The sequence below is a fragment of the Lithobates pipiens genome, unplaced genomic scaffold (genome assembly GCF_037356315.1).
Source record: "Lithobates pipiens isolate NorthernLeopardFrog02 unplaced genomic scaffold, aLitPip1_a1.2 Scaffold_18, whole genome shotgun sequence".
NCBI classification, from domain to species: domain Eukaryota; kingdom Metazoa; phylum Chordata; class Amphibia; order Anura; family Ranidae; genus Lithobates; species Lithobates pipiens.
In genome coordinates this window covers 643,413,296-643,430,146 of record NW_027507758.1, presented here as the reverse complement: position 1 = coordinate 643,430,146, position 16,851 = coordinate 643,413,296, and the positions used below count along the sequence as shown (strand labels likewise).

At 43.9% G+C, this 16,851-nt stretch overlaps 2 protein-coding genes across 3 annotated transcripts in view; one reads left to right on the top strand and one right to left on the bottom strand.

Annotated features, from left to right (window-relative positions):
* The window catches only part of LOC143986908 (uncharacterized), a 91,089-nt gene that overhangs the window by 10,953 nt on the left and 63,285 nt on the right, over positions 1-16,851 (top strand). The gene's annotated exons all lie outside the window — the stretch shown is intronic.
* On the bottom strand, positions 2,629-13,414 carry LOC143989805 (uncharacterized). Of its 2 annotated transcripts, none has more exons than XM_077490075.1 (8): positions 13,306-13,397; positions 10,255-10,382; positions 10,043-10,166; positions 9,829-9,926; positions 8,990-9,196; positions 8,703-8,909; positions 8,484-8,619; positions 2,629-4,759 (listed from the first exon to the last, which is right to left on the bottom strand). In XM_077490075.1, exons 3-8 carry the CDS (start codon positions 10,125-10,127, stop codon positions 4,608-4,610), a joined length of 885 nt encoding a protein of 294 aa, XP_077346201.1. In that variant the 5' UTR covers positions 10,128-10,166; positions 10,255-10,382; positions 13,306-13,397; the 3' UTR covers positions 2,629-4,607. The 2 variants fall into 2 exon arrangements, with proteins under 2 accessions (XP_077346201.1, XP_077346202.1); XM_077490076.1 differs by lacking the exon at positions 2,629-4,759 and adding an exon at positions 4,766-5,815 and having other exon boundaries at positions 13,306-13,414.

The window sequence follows — 16,851 nt, the reverse complement described above, 5'->3', positions numbered from 1 at the left end:
TTTGGATTTGATAGTGGCAAAGCCAGGAAGATTACACTGAATTTGCAAAAAGGACTGGCTTCCCCCCTCATTGGTTTCTCCTTGGAATTGAGAGTCCCTGATTACAAAGACTCCTTTTTCTTGATTGAACTTTATACAGGATCTTTTTTGATTTGTAATTTTTTTGTTTAGTGATTTGTATTTGGTTTCTCACTTTTACTTCCACGTGTTTGTAGTGCAACTTTATACATAATTTTTTTTAGGGAGAAAAATGCTCCTACAAAATACACCACATGACTCAATAGTGGAAGCTCTGGAGACAGGATCCTTCCTATTAGGACTCCCTACTTTGAGTTTAATGACGAGAGTGTGGGACACAGCGAAGGCCATATTAAAATACAGAGGATTTAATGAGTATACCCCCTTATGGAAGAATAGTAAATTGGGAGAACTGCAGAAGATGGGGACAGTAAGAGAATGGGAGAGATGTGGAATAAAATTTATTGCTCAGCTATACCAAGATGGTGCCCTGAAAACCTTTCAGGAACTGAGAGATTATTTTGGAAAAGCGGGCACTGAGACATCAGACTGGAAAGCAGGCACGAGACATCAGACTGGAAAGCGGGCACTGAGACATCAGACTGAACAGCTGGCACTGGAACATCAGGCTGGAGTGGATTAACTGGTCTGGAGGCAGGATTGGGTGATGGCAGGATGGTATAGGTTGGGAAAAACTTCCACTTCTTTTTGGTTTTAGCCACTGAATGATTGTATGTAAGTACAGGGCTGTAGGTAGTGGAAGCAGCTGATAGAAGCGCATAGTGGAAGGATGGTAAAACAGAGGGAGCAGATTTTGAAGGGAGATTTTGTGGAACTGATGGAGGCAGCCGAGAAGAAGCAGTGGAATTGAAGACAGGGTAGGCACGACAGGCTGGTATCTAGACACAGAAATGGGTGGTTGGGAGCTGACAGAGGATGAATATATCAAACGTGACCAGGCCTGTAATAATGGTTGCACAAAATCATGTTTGCACACTGTTTGACCAGAGACTGCACTGAACCAATACATGCTGCAAGCACCCGTTTAGGACAAGCTGAGTCCTGTCAAAGAAAAAGGCAGAGTCATCCTCCAACAGCAACACCAAAGACTCTACCTGAGCTGCACTAAAAGGGGGTGTAAAGTCATCACCTCCACTAGAGGCATCAGACAGGGCCAACTCTATACAGATCCAAATCAATGGCTGCACATCCTCAAACAGAAAACTGCCCTGATCAACAACAACATGGGCTATACAGATGCATTCCAGCAGCTGCTCTCTAGTGCATTCACTTAATGTCTGATGACATCTGTCATCTGTTGCCAGTAATAAAAGATACAGAATATCTTCTGCATTTTGTTAGCAATAGCAAGTGCCCAGACCCAATTCCCAAGTGCAGCCGATCTGCTTGTAAGCCTTCAGTATTCTGTCATGGAGGTGTCTAACACAGGCATCCAGCACAGGTAAACAGATCAGTGGCTGCACTAAAGGAATCAGGAACAAAAGTAAGTGAAAAATATATATAATTAAAGATAAAGACACACGTTCAAAACCAATCAACAGCAAACCATAAACAAGCAAAGAAATACAAAGAGTACACAGCAACTCCAAAACACCTAATCTAACTAATATGTATAGAGGGGAAGGAAACACATATACAACAACAAGGCAGGGACGAGAGACAAGGGGAACAGGAGGTCAGATAGAGGAAGCAGTAAGAAAGGGGGAGACAGGGGGCAAGTCTCAGGAACGGGGTACAGGAAACAGAGTCCAGGACAGGAAGCAGATCAGGAATGGGTTTTGTTATAATATTCATATTTATAAATGGTTTGGGTCTTATGAGAATAATTGACTTGCTTATGTATATCATTATATATTCTAGATATGGATAAAGTGAAATATATATATAGACTTTTACATATATTTATGTAAAGATTTGTTTGAAGTTTTGTAAGCAGTTCTATGCAGAGCTCGCATATGGCAGTAATTTAGAGTGAGTTGACCATTCACCTCCCCCCATTGTAAGAGATTAGGTTACATCCTATTCCAAAGACACAGAGTTTCAGTATGTTATCTAAAAATATAAGTTATTATTATTAATAATTATAGGATTATTAAGTACATTAAACTTTAAATGTATATAATCTATCTACTGATATATGTAGTATTTGGTTTAGAAGATAGGAAACTTGTATTGTATAAGTTAAAATTTTTTATACATGGCAGTTTTGCCATCCCAATGAAATTTTTTTATTAGAGACAGTTTTTTATTTCAACATCCTGTTGGACAAGTGACTCCCACCTTTTTAGAAAGGTGGGGGGGGGGGGAATTGCTCATTCAAAGTTCCCGGTTTTTCTGTGGAAAAAGAAGACTCAGTGGAACTTTTAGGTCAGCCTTAATAGGAAAAAGGTAGGGGCTGGTTATTTGAGGAGTAAGGAGTTAGTAAAAAGTACAGACAGGCAGTTGCTGGGGGGCAGACTTTCACTCCAACAGACACGAGGAGACATTGAAGGAGGCTGACAAACCTTCTCATACACACACACACAAAGATACATTTATACAATCTTCATTTCAAGAATAAGAAACATATTGATGCTATTTTTATATTCTATATTTTGACATTGTTTTTGTAACATTTTGTTATTTTATCATTAAATCAATTTTTGAGTTTTTACACGAGAACTGAACAGATTTTCTTGGAACTTTCCTCATCAATATGAATTATTGAAATATAGTTATTAATACAGTAATAAATCAATATTACAGGGTTCAGCCAATGGATCAGATCAGGCAGGGACAAGGCTTGCAGAGGGAATACTGAAGCCCTGAGTCTCAGTGAAGAGCGGGCTTATATACTCCCAGCAGCTCACATCAGGTGCAGCTTGATCAATGAAACGTCAATCTGCTGGGGGACACCTGCTGGCAGCCACCAGAACAGCACCCTTTGGTGCTGAAAGAAATAGTGCAACCAGCAGATGACCCAAGCAATAACACTGATCCTGACACTGCCAGTTGTTGATTGTATGCCAAACACCAAACTTTTTCCAGATCTTTATTGTATATAGTATTGGCTTTCCTGCTGCTAAGGATAGTATCTATCACTCTTCCTGACAGCCCCTTCTGCTCTAAAAGCTTCCTTTCAGTAGCTAGGCCATCAGAGAGAGATGGTCCACCTGCAGATGATTCACTGTTCCCTGATGAATGAGGTCTGGCATGGAAGAGAGTCTGCAAGGATCCGTGATGTTTTAACAGTCCTGGGAACCAAGCCCTCTGAGGCCAAAACAGGGCAATTAGAATGACTTTCGCCCTCGAGGCTGTTATCTTCCATAGTATTTTTGGTATGAGCGCAAACAAAGGAAACGCATACATTAGGTCTGTGTCCCTAAGGTTGTGATAGGACATCTAGGCACATACTAAGCTGATCCCTTTGAAGGGATAAGAACCGGCACACTTTCCTGTTTACTCTTGTCGCTAACAGGTCTATCTGAGGCATCCCCCATTTCGAACATGGTTTGATTTAAACACTATTCCATCTGCGACAGAGATTCCCTGCTTAATGTGTCTGTCAGAGAGATTAGTTCCCCTTTCAACTCCACAGAAGATAGAGATAGAAGATTTACTTCCGTCCATCCCAGAATCTTTTCTGCTATACTCTTTAGGCCGGCTGGTCTCGTACCCCAGTTAGTTGATATAACTGTAGTTATATTGTCCGAAAAGACTTGCACATGTTTTCTTATCAGGAAAGGCCCTCTGTACGGCATTTAGCTCTTTCGCATTGGAAGAGAGGCAGGCTAATCGATTGCTCCAGACCCCTTGTACCATCTGGTTGCCCGTGTGGTCCCCCCTTTCTTGGCCACCCGTGCCCACGGTGACTGTCACTGGAAGGCGTTGTGACCAAAGACCATCAGCTGAGATATTTTCTGCATTTAGCCACCACCTCAGTTGTATTTCCTGAGGGATCTTTACCCAGCTTGAGAGCAAATTCTTCTTCCCATCTCAGATTGAGAGCATAAAGGACTGCAGAGCTCTCATGTGAATTTGGGCCCATTGAACCCCTGGGATGGCCGCCATCATCAATCAGAGAATCCTCATCATGTTTTGTATTGAGATCTCTGGGCTTCCACAGAGGTCGCTCGTCTCTGTAATTATCTTCATGATTTTTTCTTCCATCAGAGAGATTTTGGATAATGTCAAATTTATTGTGTACCCCAGAAATGTTATCTTCTACCCTTCCTTTGATTTGGAGGGAAGTAACTTATCACATCCTCCTTGAGCATATTTTGAAGGAGAGAAGACATGGCCACTGCTTTATCTTGCTCTCTTGGTAAAATTGTAGGAAGACATTTTTGAGGAGGACAGCCCACTAATTCTATTCTGTATCCATGATTGATAAGATCCAGAATAAAATTGTTGCTGGAAATGGCCTGTTATTGTGGGAAGAAGGCCCCCAATCTTCCCCCCTCCTGGACAGCTAAGTCATTGAGAGGGGTCCTTAGACTGGGGGGGTTAAAAAGGAAGCCACCTTTTCCTTTCCCCCTCCTATACTTCCATTCTTTTCTCTGAACCTGCCTGTTTGCATAATCTTTGTTCTACTGACATCTGTCACCTCTGCTGCCACTTGTTCCTTGAAAGGGAGGAAAATTCCTTTTTTGTTGCTGCTTTTTGGGGATAGGAAACACCATTATCCTGTTGGCTGACCTTTCAAGTATTGACTCCAATTCTTTCCCAAACAACAATTCACCTGAAAAAGAAAGAGAACAGAGCTTCATTTTTGAGACTGTATCCCCTTCCCAGTTTTCTTTTTACCAGATAACTCTCCTGGCCACGTTATCTAAGGCTGTAGCCCTGGCCATAAATCTCACAAATTACGTGGAAGTGTCCACTATATAAGCTACCACCTTGTTTAATGTTGGTGGAGCCTCTAAGATCTCTTCTTTTGGAGTATCTCACTCTAGAAGTGAGCGGAGCTGTTTTAACCACAATACGGGCTACACAGGTAGTGATAAGGGCAGGTTTAAAGTTAGCTTAACAGGCCTTCCATTTCTTTTTTCAAGTAACCTTCAGCCTTCCTGTCCATGGGCTGTTTTAATGAGTCTGTATCCTCAAAAGAGAGTTCCACTCCCTTTGAGACCTTCAATAGGGAGGCGTCTAACTTGGGACACTTCTCCCATAGATTCATATCCTTTTCTTTGAAAGAAAACCTCCTTTTGAGGTTTTTGGGGAGAAATATAATTTTTCTGGTACTTTCCACTCCTGCAACACTGTTTCTTTTAGTGAAGCGTTAACCGAAAATGTTCTGGCCTGCATATAACAGGTCATGCACAGACAGTTCTTTATCTTCTGACTCCAGGGTATCTAATATGGCCTTTAATAAGTCATCTGTCTCCTCTGAGGGAAACAGGAATCATTGGGGTTTATTTGGCTTGTCCTCCTTAAACTCCCCTTCATCGGCGTCCGAAGCCAACTCCAAACTTTACCCCAGCTCCTCCATTATCCCCCAAATAGGGGTCACCTGCCTGATAGAAGGGGTTATCGACGTTGCCCTATTGCTGGTACCGGATGTTCTGGGGATGGGATCTGCCCTGGATTACTGTGCATGGGGTTTGAATGATATTTGAGTCTGCTACATATCCTTGTTCATTGAATCCATGAAATATTTGAATAGCGGGGTTGTTTCTTTCTTGACCAGGTTTTCAATGCAATCTTGACATATGTCCTTTTTCCAACCAGAGGGCATTTTTGTAGTACAGACTGGGCATCTCTTCCTAGAAGCATCTCTCTTGCTTTCTTTTTTGTCCTGGAAAAAACCAAAGGACAAAACCAAACCAGTGTAACTTCAACTGAAGTACAAACTGAATGGAAAGAAAACACCCAGGTGGATAGCAAAAAATTCCTGCCTTAGAATTTTTAACCCAAACACCCACCACCAGGACCTGTGATGCTATATGTAACTCAACCCTCAACTAGAGGGAGGTTACACCAATGCACCTACAACAATTCTCAAACAATCCCCCTGTGCCCCCACCACAGGAGGGTAAGAAAAGAAGATAGGAGCGCCCTAGCCCCCCCTTTTCTTACCTTAGGGCTGGGGGACATGCTCTTCCATGTCCACCATCCAGGAAGCAACCCAGTGCCATCTTCTGCCAGTGCCCTTTATTTATACTGGCATGGAGGACCCGGGATGGTGCTGTGGATCTGGCTCTGTCCCTGTGGATAGCGTGCCTGCCTTCCTTTCCTTGGTACAGGTTGGATTTTCCCCTGTGGGTGTACCAAGATGGCCACCCCATGACTTCCAGTGACCGCATCACTTCCTGCCGGTGCATCCGCATGTGCCAGCGAGACGGATTCGGCCACACGAGGATGCCAGCATGGAGACAGGCTTACCTTGCTCCCCTTGCTCCAACATTGGCGGGGAGGAGAAGCAGGCTACCCTCTGCTATGAGAGACCAACCTGCTGTAGGCATGCTACCACCAGGGATGGACTCATCTGAGCACACATCCTCCGGCACCAAGAAGTCACCTTACACTGAAGGTACAACCGACAGGGAGATGAGAGGGGGTCCCTTCTTACACATCTATGAGTCCCTAGCGGAGGGGCCCAGGATGACTCAAGCCAACCAGATCCTCAGAAGCACTGTTCCTGTTAGAAGTACCTGTCTGCTGGGAGGCCCCTGCTACCTAGAATATAGGCCAGACAAAATAAAAAACAACTTGCTTGAAGTTCCTGTCTGGTCTGAGGAAACACATAACACTGAGGGGCCATGGCCTATGGGTGGTCTTTTATAATGTGGATCATGTGTGTCCTGTACTAGGTGGGAGGAGCCTATCTCTCTGTAAGCTGGAAGATGACTGAGAAAATAGTCCTTTATAGTATAAAAACAGCAGATAATCACTACTATAAGGGATTCATTTATACTATGAAATAGTGAAAGTAATAAATCTTATATCATATATATAATATTAAATATACCCGAAGTAGGATATATGGGGATTTTACCTGGGAGTCACACATAAAGATATATAGGAGGTTAGAGGGGAGGAGGGGGGCTTTTATATTAAAGTAATAGTGAAAGCTGAGACTTTTTTCATGGATATAATCATTTTATATATAATGCACAATACTAGTAAACTTTTACTTCATATAATAGTAATGCCTTCTATCACCTCCAGTCTATTAGCCTCCACGTTCTCTGGGGTCAGATGCTGATCTTCCCTGCACAGAGCCCTTGAAGTCATTGTAAATGTTGGATTTCTTTTTTAAACAAACATACTTACCTGCTCTGTGTAATGGTTTTGCACAGAGCAGCCCTAATTCTCCTTTTCTGGATGAAGTTCCCCTATAGGAAGCCGCAAAGTATAGTATAGTTCTCCTATAAGAAGGTACAAAGTATAGTATAGAATTCCCCTATAGGAAGCCACAAAGTATAGTATAGAGTTCCCCTATAGGAAGCCACAAAGTATGGTATAAAGATCCCCTATAGGAAGCCACAAAGTATAGTATAGAGTTCCCCTATAGGAAGGTAAAGGTCTGCCTTTAACATCACTTGCTGCCTTCTCTTCTTCAGGACTACATGTCCCATGAGACATTGCTCCTCACGCATTCAAGTTCTCAAGCATTTACTGACATGTATGGATGGTGTACTGAGCAGTATTTTCTGATATGTAAAGAAACAATACATTCTGTATGTAGGCCAATTAATCGACTGACAAACTAATCGATTATGAAAATTGTTGACAACTATTTTCATAATCGATTATAATCAAATTATGATGATTAGTTGTTTCAGCCCTACATTTCTGAATCTCCTAGCAGTTAATTTCTTTACTGATGGACCTTAGTCAGAGTGAGGAAATGAGAACTGTCTTTTATAGGAGTGACAGTGATGAGGAGATTATAGGACGAGTGTCCCCTCCCCCTCTATCACTCATTGCCATCTTCCCAACACAAGAAGTCCTGCACTTCCTTATTTAGTCCATGATTTAGTCATGAATAACAGCGGGGCTGAACCCCACCAGAGGTCAGAGAGTGAGGATGGGGGAGAACAACCAAGATGAAGACTGGACTGATCCTGAAGACCCCCATCATTGGGTTATTGACTCCTCCCCCATTATCACTTTCTGTTAAAGGTTCAAAAGTTTGAGGATGTTATCACATTATTAGCAACATGTAAAAGTCTGTGCTCCAATCAGATCATCAGATATAAAATGTCCAGCTTGTAGGAAATGGGCGCAAACCAGATAAGGCCTATGTAATGTACAACTTATTATGTAGGATACAACAGTTAGGATTTTATAGTATCAGAATGATGTCATGTACAACAGAGTATATAGTGCAGGGGTCAGGAGTATGGAATGTACACCACAGAGTATATAGTTCAGGGGTCAGGATCAGTGGAAGATTAAGTGTTAAGTGTTAATCAGTGAGCAGTATGGATGGAGGAACGTATTTAATGTTAGTGACCCACCTGTGCTGATCTCTGTAAGAGTGCCGTCCTCTAGAATTAGCCTCATTATTCCATCCTCCTCCATAGACTGCTGATCATCACTCACATAAGTTTCCTCTTCTTTCACCTCAACTTTAGAATCTCTCAGGTTTCCACTCTGAATATATAATAAACATGACATCAATGGTAACAATGCAGATAATGTACAGATCCTAATGATACTATCAGTCATTGTTCTACCTGATGATGGTGAGGGATGGTGTGATCTTCCTGTGTGAAATCCCGGGAATACAGAGGACAGGGACATCTCTCTGGTGGGTTCCTGGTATTAGGGGGCTCCATCATATCCTTGTGTCCTTCTGAAAACTCTTCCATCACTCCATACTCCTCATCCTCCTCTTTATACTCTTCTTTAACAACAATATTATAATTCCAGAGGTTTCCACTCTGAAAGATATAATACAACATTCATTGTAACAAACATGCTGTGTATAAATCGGAACTACCTATAATTGTCAATCATCTACCTGATGATGGTGGGGGATGGTGTGACCTTCCTGTGTTGAATCCTGGGAATACAGAGGATGGGGACATCTCTCTGGTGGGTTCCTGGTATTAGGTGGCTCCATCATATCCTTGTGTCCTTCTGAAAACTCCTCAATCACTCCATACTCCTCATCCTCCTCTTTATATTCTTCTTTAACCTCAATATTATCATCCCTGAGGTTTCCACTCTGAATATATAGTAAAAAATTCATTGTAACAAACATAATTGTTTAAAAATAATCACAAATCTCGCCTCACTTAGACCGCGCTGGTCCACTTTACCCCCCTCCCCTCCCCCATTGTTTTTTCTTCTCTTGCTCTGCTCTTCCCCGCTCCTACCCCTCCCCTCCCCATTTTCCCCTTCTACTCCCCCCACTCTTCCCCTTCCCCTCAACTTAGCAAAAATCTAGTGATTGTCAGGGTTTTGTCACAATATTTCCTCATCTTCCTTACCAAGGAATGGCAACTCTTAAGATGGTACGGCCCAGGGTTCTCTCCATTGGCGGCAAGGTGCAGCACCGCAGGGGATCTCTCCAGGACGGCCTGAAAGGGACCTGTCTCAGGGAGAGGCCCAGGCGTCTATATACCGCTGGGCAGCCAGCTGGGGGGGAGAGCCAGAGTCGTAGATGTAGGGTACTCACGGTGGATAATGCTATTACATAATATTTTACTAATTGATCTGTTTACTGTAATATGTGTATTAATCGGTACCAAGGAAAGAGGAGTAACATGTTTTTCTCAGTATGTTTCTGTATTACCTGCAATCCATAAATAAAGAATAAAAAAAAATAATAATCACAAGTTATTGTTCCTCATCTACCTGATGATGGTGGGGGATGGTGTGATCTTCCTCTGAGGAATCCTGGGAATGCAGAGGACGGGGACATCTCTCTGGTGGGTTCCCATTACTGGATCCATCTGTAGGAAACACACACACTGACTGAATACATTGTTTCTATGTGTTTATCAGATGATGGGGGATCTAGGTGGAGCCTCCGTACTGCTCTCTCCTTTACAATAAAGTCTCCTCTTACCCGGTGATGTGAGGGGCGGCTGATTGGCCATCATGACGTCCTTGTAGAGATCCTTGTGTCCTTCTAAATACTCCCACTCCTCCATGGAGAAATAGACAGTGACATCCTGACACCTTATAGGAACCTGACACACACAATGATACAGTCACCATCCAGACACATCCCTTGTCTGTTACTGGATAATGTCCCAGAATTCCCAGAATCCTCCTCACCTCTCCTCCATGATCTCTCTGGTGACTTCTAGAATCTTCTTTTTATTTCTTTATTCTATCAGTGAGGAAGCTGGAGGAAATGTGATGGTCATATGATCTCCATACTTCACAGGAGGAAAAATCTAGTTCTAAAAACAAAAAGTAAAATCAATTGATAGTCCGAGAATCCTCCTCACCATTCAGGTCTCCAATTTATTAAAACCCCACCTAAGGCTGATGTATAATTTACCCACAAAGGACCCCCACACTCCGTAGGTTAAAAGCTTGTTGCAGGTATTTTGACATCAATACATACAATGCAGGACCAACAGTCCCACTTTGCTAGTGAGGATGCCAAGGGTCCACCCACATCCTAAGAGCATCAGAAGAAAAAGTCAGATGGAGGAACATTGGGAGGAGGAGCTGTGAGGTCAGTGTGATGTCATAGGATATATAGACTCTGGATGGAGGGACATTGGGAGGAGGAGCTGTGAGGTCAGTGTGATGTCATAGGACATATAGACTCTGGATGGAGGGACATTAGGAGGAGGAGCTGTGAGGTCAGTGTGAAGTCATAGGACATATAGACTCTGGATGGAGGGACATTGGGAGGAGGAGCTGTGAGGTCAGTGTGATGTCATAGGACATATAGATTCTGGATGGAGGGACATTTGGATGGGGATATTTGAGGGGTCCTCTATATGAGGCTCCTTTGCAAAACAAATCATTGTTCCTGGGTGGGTCCTTCCTCTCCTAAACTGAAGAGTAAACTTTGACCTTTACTATACAGAAATCCGTCAGGAATCTGTGAAAGTAAGCTCTCATGTGATCAGGTGATGTGCAGAGGAATGAAGTGTAAGTAGCAGACAATTTTCTCCAGAGCTTCTAATGGTGGGGATGGATTTTGCTCAATGCTGGTGCCAAGTTTCCACCCCCCAGGATCACTGCAGGTGTGGAGAAAAGCTGTGTAAGAGGATATGGAGGAGAGATGAGGAGGAGATCCAGGAATCAGGATAAAGGTCAGGACAAGCAACAGACGAGCGCATCTAAGAGATGAGAGCCGGGGTCACTACACAGAAAATCAATCCAAGGAAACAACAGGCGGGACAAGGAATAGCAAGAAGGAGCTCAGAGACAAATGAGAATATTGCTCAGCCAATGGGAGATGATCTCAGCATGACTTACATAATGAGGGGGAGGGGAGGAAGTCACTTAAGGTAGGGCTTGATAAATCTGCTTTGAATCTTGGAGCCAGCTAAAAAAGGAGACAGTTTTTTTAGGGCAGTGTGGGTTGTGTGTGCCGAGGCCGGGTAAGTATTTTGTGAGGAATCTGTGAGTTGGAGAACGTAAGACATGGGGTGCAGGAGATTGATGCATGTAATAGGGTGCAGAAGACAGGACATGCAGTGCAGGGTACTGGAGAAGGGTGTAGGTCACTGCAGGGGCGCAGTGTACAGAATGCAGGACATAGGGTGAAAGGTGCAGAACATAGGACATGGGGTACAGGATACTGGAGAAGAGAGTGCAGGTCACCGCAGGACATGGGATGCAAGAGAAGGGTGCAGAATGCAGGACATGGGATACAGGGTATAGGAGAAGGGTGCTGGACATGGGGTGCAGGATATGGGGTTTGGGGTGCAAAACATGGAGTACAGAAAGCAGGACATGTGTTGCATGGTGCAGAACACAGGACATGGGGTGCAGGGTGGAGGTCACCGCAGGACATGGGGTGCAGAATGCAGGACATGGGGCACAGAATGCAGGACATGTGGTACAGGTCACTGCAGGACATGGGGTGCAGAACATGGGGTTCAGGGTACAAAATGCAGGACATGGGGTACAGGGTGCAGAACACAGGACATGGGGTGTAGGACATGGTGCAAGACAGTAATCCAATCCCTCCTCCCCCGTGTCCTCCTTCATGTCCTGTACATCTCCCCCAGCAGTGTGTGAGAGCAGAGTGGAGGGAGAGGACATCTTGTGTACATAAAGCAGCATGTCCCTCCCTGGCTGGTCTCTTAGCTGGCTGCTTTGCAGGCTTGTCCTGGTTTCTCCTGTAAGGACTCTGTAGTCCTGTTTCTCAGCACCTTGTGGGGATCTTTGTGGCAGTGCCGAGGTGGCACCATGTTGGAGATTCGGTCCCGCTCCTTCCTCTCTGTTCTGCCAGTGGGCTCTGCACGGACACTGTGGGTGGAAGCAGGAGCCGATGGTGACAGTAATGCGGCCGCGGAAAGGACAAAGATCGGCAGCGGGAGCTCAGTGAGATGAGTCCTCTCATACCGCTGTCCTGTCCAGTCCACCCCTGACTTCACAGGTCGGGTAACATCATCTCCCACCTCCCCCCCCCCCCCCACCTGGCCCCACTCCGAGCCACATTCCTGTCTGAGTAATGTGTCCGGGTTTCAGGCAGAAACATTATTCAGACCAACAGTGAGAATGGACTGACAAGAGCCCAGGGGCCAGGACGCCATTTTTAGTCACCATGGTGACCTGGGATTTGCTCTGACTCATGGTGACCATAGGGACATGGAAATTCAACTGGTTCAGCAGGGATCGGTCACATTTCCATCCATGTGTGGTCACTGCCGGATAAAAGTCCATCAGCGGCTGCAGCCAATAGCTTCACCACTGATCTGTGTATTCTGAGAGCGGAGGAGCACCCCCCATTGTCAGAATACAATAGTGCAGCGAGGAGGATTCCCCCACCCCCCTCCAATGTGTGGATGGGGGAATCACTTCCGTTTTTTCCTCTCATCCCGCTGGCTGACCAATAAAACTGAACCATGTATGGGCAGCGTTGGAAGGAAGATATGAGACATTTCCTGATCTGTACAGCTGAGGACCAGGAAATGTCTCACTGTCTGTGATTAGCGCTGTGCAGTGTCGGCTTCCTGACGGGATCGGGAATGTGGGATTTCCAACACACCGGAGCCCATCACTATTCATCATCCACACTATATATGTGTGTATCATCATCTGCTGGAGATAAAAGACATCACAGTGACTATGGAGGAAGAGGACGGACATGACGGGGGGGTTACTGGTTGTAAATAGAAAATAAGATCTTATTACCTCCTCTGCTGCCTCTTCCAACAACGTCTTCTCTCTACTTCCTCCCGACTCACCTCTCACCCGAAACTTCCTGTCTGTACATGACATCACTTCCTGTCTGTACCTGACATCACTTCCTGTCTTCAATATAGACTTCCTGTCTCCCGAGAGTGGAGCTTCACATTTGACAGGAAACTTGCTTTTTTTTTGTTTGTTTAATGAACTTTAATATAACAAACATTCAATAGACATTAGAAACAATGTTTCCGGTCACATCTTCATTTCCTGATGGTATCTGAATGCAGACTGAAGCTCCGCCCTCCACAGGAGTCATGTGACCTCCACAGATTTTTTTTTAATCAAGTTTAACCCCTTAGCTGCCAGTCTCTTTTTTTATTTTTTTTCATTTTCATTTTCTGCACACGTTTAAAAAATTATTGTAGGCCTGAAGATTACATAAAAACCCCAAAACATGATATATTTTCGGAAAGCAGACACCCTAGAGAATAAAATAGTGGTAAGTTCCAATTTTTTATGTCATACAATATTAACACAAATACACTAAAGTTAATTCTAGGGCAAAGGAATGAAAGGAATTACCCAGTTTTGGTAAAATATAAAAGATGAGGTTGCACCAAGTAAACAGATACTCAACATGTCACACCTTAAATTTGTGCGCGCCCCTGAATGGCGACAAATTTCTGTACCCTATATTTTCTATAGGGGATGGTTCAAAAGCCCCCTATAGGTCATCAGTTTAGCGTTATGGAGGAGGTCTGGTGATAGAATTATCACTCTCATTCTGGGGTGTGCGGCAATATGTAACATATGTATCACAAAAATGTTTTCAAGTGTAGGTGCCCCCGACACTTGTGTTTACATTCATACCTGTGTATATGTGGAGGTGGGGGGCCTCAACATTTTTTTGGGGGGCGGAATTTTATGTGCTTTGATGTAACTTTAATTTTTTTGTTAAACCACTTCAACTCGGGAAGATTTACCCTCTTCATGACCAGGCCATTTGTTTGCGATGCAGAATAAATAATATAATATAATAAATAATAATGCTGGAGATTTTGGAGGAATTATATACAGAAGGAGACCAAGAATTTGTTGACGAGAACCCCCCTTGGCATTGGAGGGAGAGACTATCAATACGAATTTTAGACCGAAATGAAGCTTCTACCCGCACTGGAATAAGGGCAACTTCATACCCACTTTTTATGAGGTCGTTATGGAAGGGTTTAGGAAGATGTGTGGTGACAAAGGTTACAAATATAAAAAGGGCCATGAAGTAGGTATGGAGGGCCCTCTGAGCAGCCTGAGAAAGAATTCACAAATTGTAATTAGAAAAGCAGATAAGCGGATATTACTTTGTCATACAAGATAGGGATCAATATCTGGAGGAAGCCTTTAGGCTAATTGGTGATATAAACACATACGAAAGACTCCTATGGGACCCTACTGGTAGCTATAATAATGAGCTTAAAGGGCCGTTGGACAGGGCACTATTGAATCAGGTCATGACTAAAAGCGAGCATCGATTCCCATGTTCAAAACCTCCAGTGGTCCCTCACTTCTACCACATACTGAAGGTGCATAAGGACATGGAGAAGCCTCCAGGTAGACCAATCATTGCAGGAATTGATAGTCTGACCAGCAATCTTGGTAGTTACATCGACCATTTTCTCCAGGGATTGGTAACCAGCCTGCCATCATAAATAAAGGGCTCGGCCATGCCCTAGAGATTTTAACTGTGTATACATGGGAGAAAGGATACAGATGGTTATCGATCGATGTAGCGTCCCTGTATACATCCATTTGGCATGAATTCAGCCTTAGAGCCGTAGAGTACTATTTGGCAGAAGCACATTTGTTCAACCCTGTACAAGCCCAATTCATATACGAGTGTATCGAGTTTACATTGACCCAGAATTACTTTTAATTTTGAATAGTTTCTTTAGGCAGGTGAAGGGCACAGCCATGGTGGCTAGGTTTACTCCCAGCGATGTAAATTTATTCATAGGGTATTGGGAGCTCAAATATATTTGGGCTAACAACCCATTTGGGATGCACGGTACATTGATGATGTCATTATCATTTGGAACAGTACAGACGATGAACTGGAAGGGTTTCTTGCACATTGTGCAAGGAATCACTTCGGAATCTCATTCACACATGTGATTGATGAAAAGTCCTTGGTCTTTCTAGACCTAGAGCTACGGGCCGATGATAATGGAGTAATCCATTCAAGAACTAATTTCAAGCCGAGTGTTGGCAATTCTAAAGCCCCGTACACACGAGAGGACTTATGTCCGACAGACATCCGAAGGAGTTCTGCCGGAGTTCCGACAGAGTTCTGACGGACTTTTCGACTGAGCGGACTTGGCCACACACAATCACACCAAACTCCGACGGATTCGAACATGATGACGTACGACTGGACTCGAATAAGGAAGTTCATAGCCAGTAGCCAATAGCTGCCCTAGCGTCGGTTTTAGTCCGTCGGAATAGCATACACACGAGCACATTTTTCGGAGGAACTGGGTCCGGCGGAGTTCCGTCGGAAAAATTTGAAGTATGTTCCATTTTCTAAAGTCCGTCAGACTTTTGCGAATCAAAAGTCCGTTGCAGCCCACATACACGATCGAATAGTCTGACGGAATCATTTCGTCGGACTTTGGATGTTGAAAAGTCCGCTCGTGTGTACGCGGCATTACCTTCACGCCCGCAGCCATCATCATCCTAGGTGGATTATGAATGTCCCCTTTGGTCAGTTTTGTAGACTTAGGCGGACTTGTACGCTAAAAAATTATTATGAAGAACAAAGCCTGATTCTAAAAAGCAAATTTAAAGGGAAGGGGTACGAAGATGAGCACATAGAAGAAGCCTTTCAAAAATATCTACAGCTGTATGACAATGTCTGTGCAGGGGGTGAGAAATTGACAAAATATGATAGAGACCAACAACCACAAGTAAGGTTTTGTACTAGATTTAACAACAAATTCACCATTATACAAAAAATCTTCAGAAAAAAACAGGAAGATTCTTGAATCAGACCCGATCCTGAAGACCAGTCTATCGTGACACCCAAATCTAGTCTTTAGGAGACCCAAGGATCTAAGGAGTGTCATTGCCCCGAGTAGAGTGAAGAAGGACCATGGGGCTCAACAATTCTTGGACCACCATCTTTGACCAAAAGGACAGTTATATGTGTGGGAGTAGTAATTGTGGCAATTGCGCACATATGTGCCACAGGAAAAAGGAATGTAGTCGGAGTTGATGGCAAGGGCTATAAGATCAAGCAATTCATCAACTGTGGCACCCCATATGTCATATATGGCCGGAGTTGATGGCAAGGGCTATAAGATCAAGCAATTCATCAACTGTGGCACCCCATATGTCATATATGGCCTCCTGTGCCCCTGTGGCCTCACATATGTTGGTCGGACTTCACGGGACCCACAATGTCAACGGCTATGCGGTAAAAAGGCTCCCCAATAATAGGCATGGACATAATCTGGCCTTAGGGTGGTCCCCCCACTTACCTACCCGTTGACATGTGTC

Coding starts and splice junctions, on each gene's coding strand:
- LOC143989805 (XM_077490075.1), bottom strand. CDS start 10,127: ATGGAGGAGTGGGAGTATTTAGAAGGACACAAGGATCTCTACAAGGAC. Junction 8,620..8,702: donor CCATCCCTCACCATCATCAG/GTAGAACAATGA, acceptor TTATATATTCAG/AGTGGAAACCTGAGAGATTC. Junction 4,760..8,483: donor TCTTACAGAGATCAGCACAG/GTGGGTCACTAA, acceptor TTTCTTTTTCAG/GTGAATTGTTGTTTGGGAAA.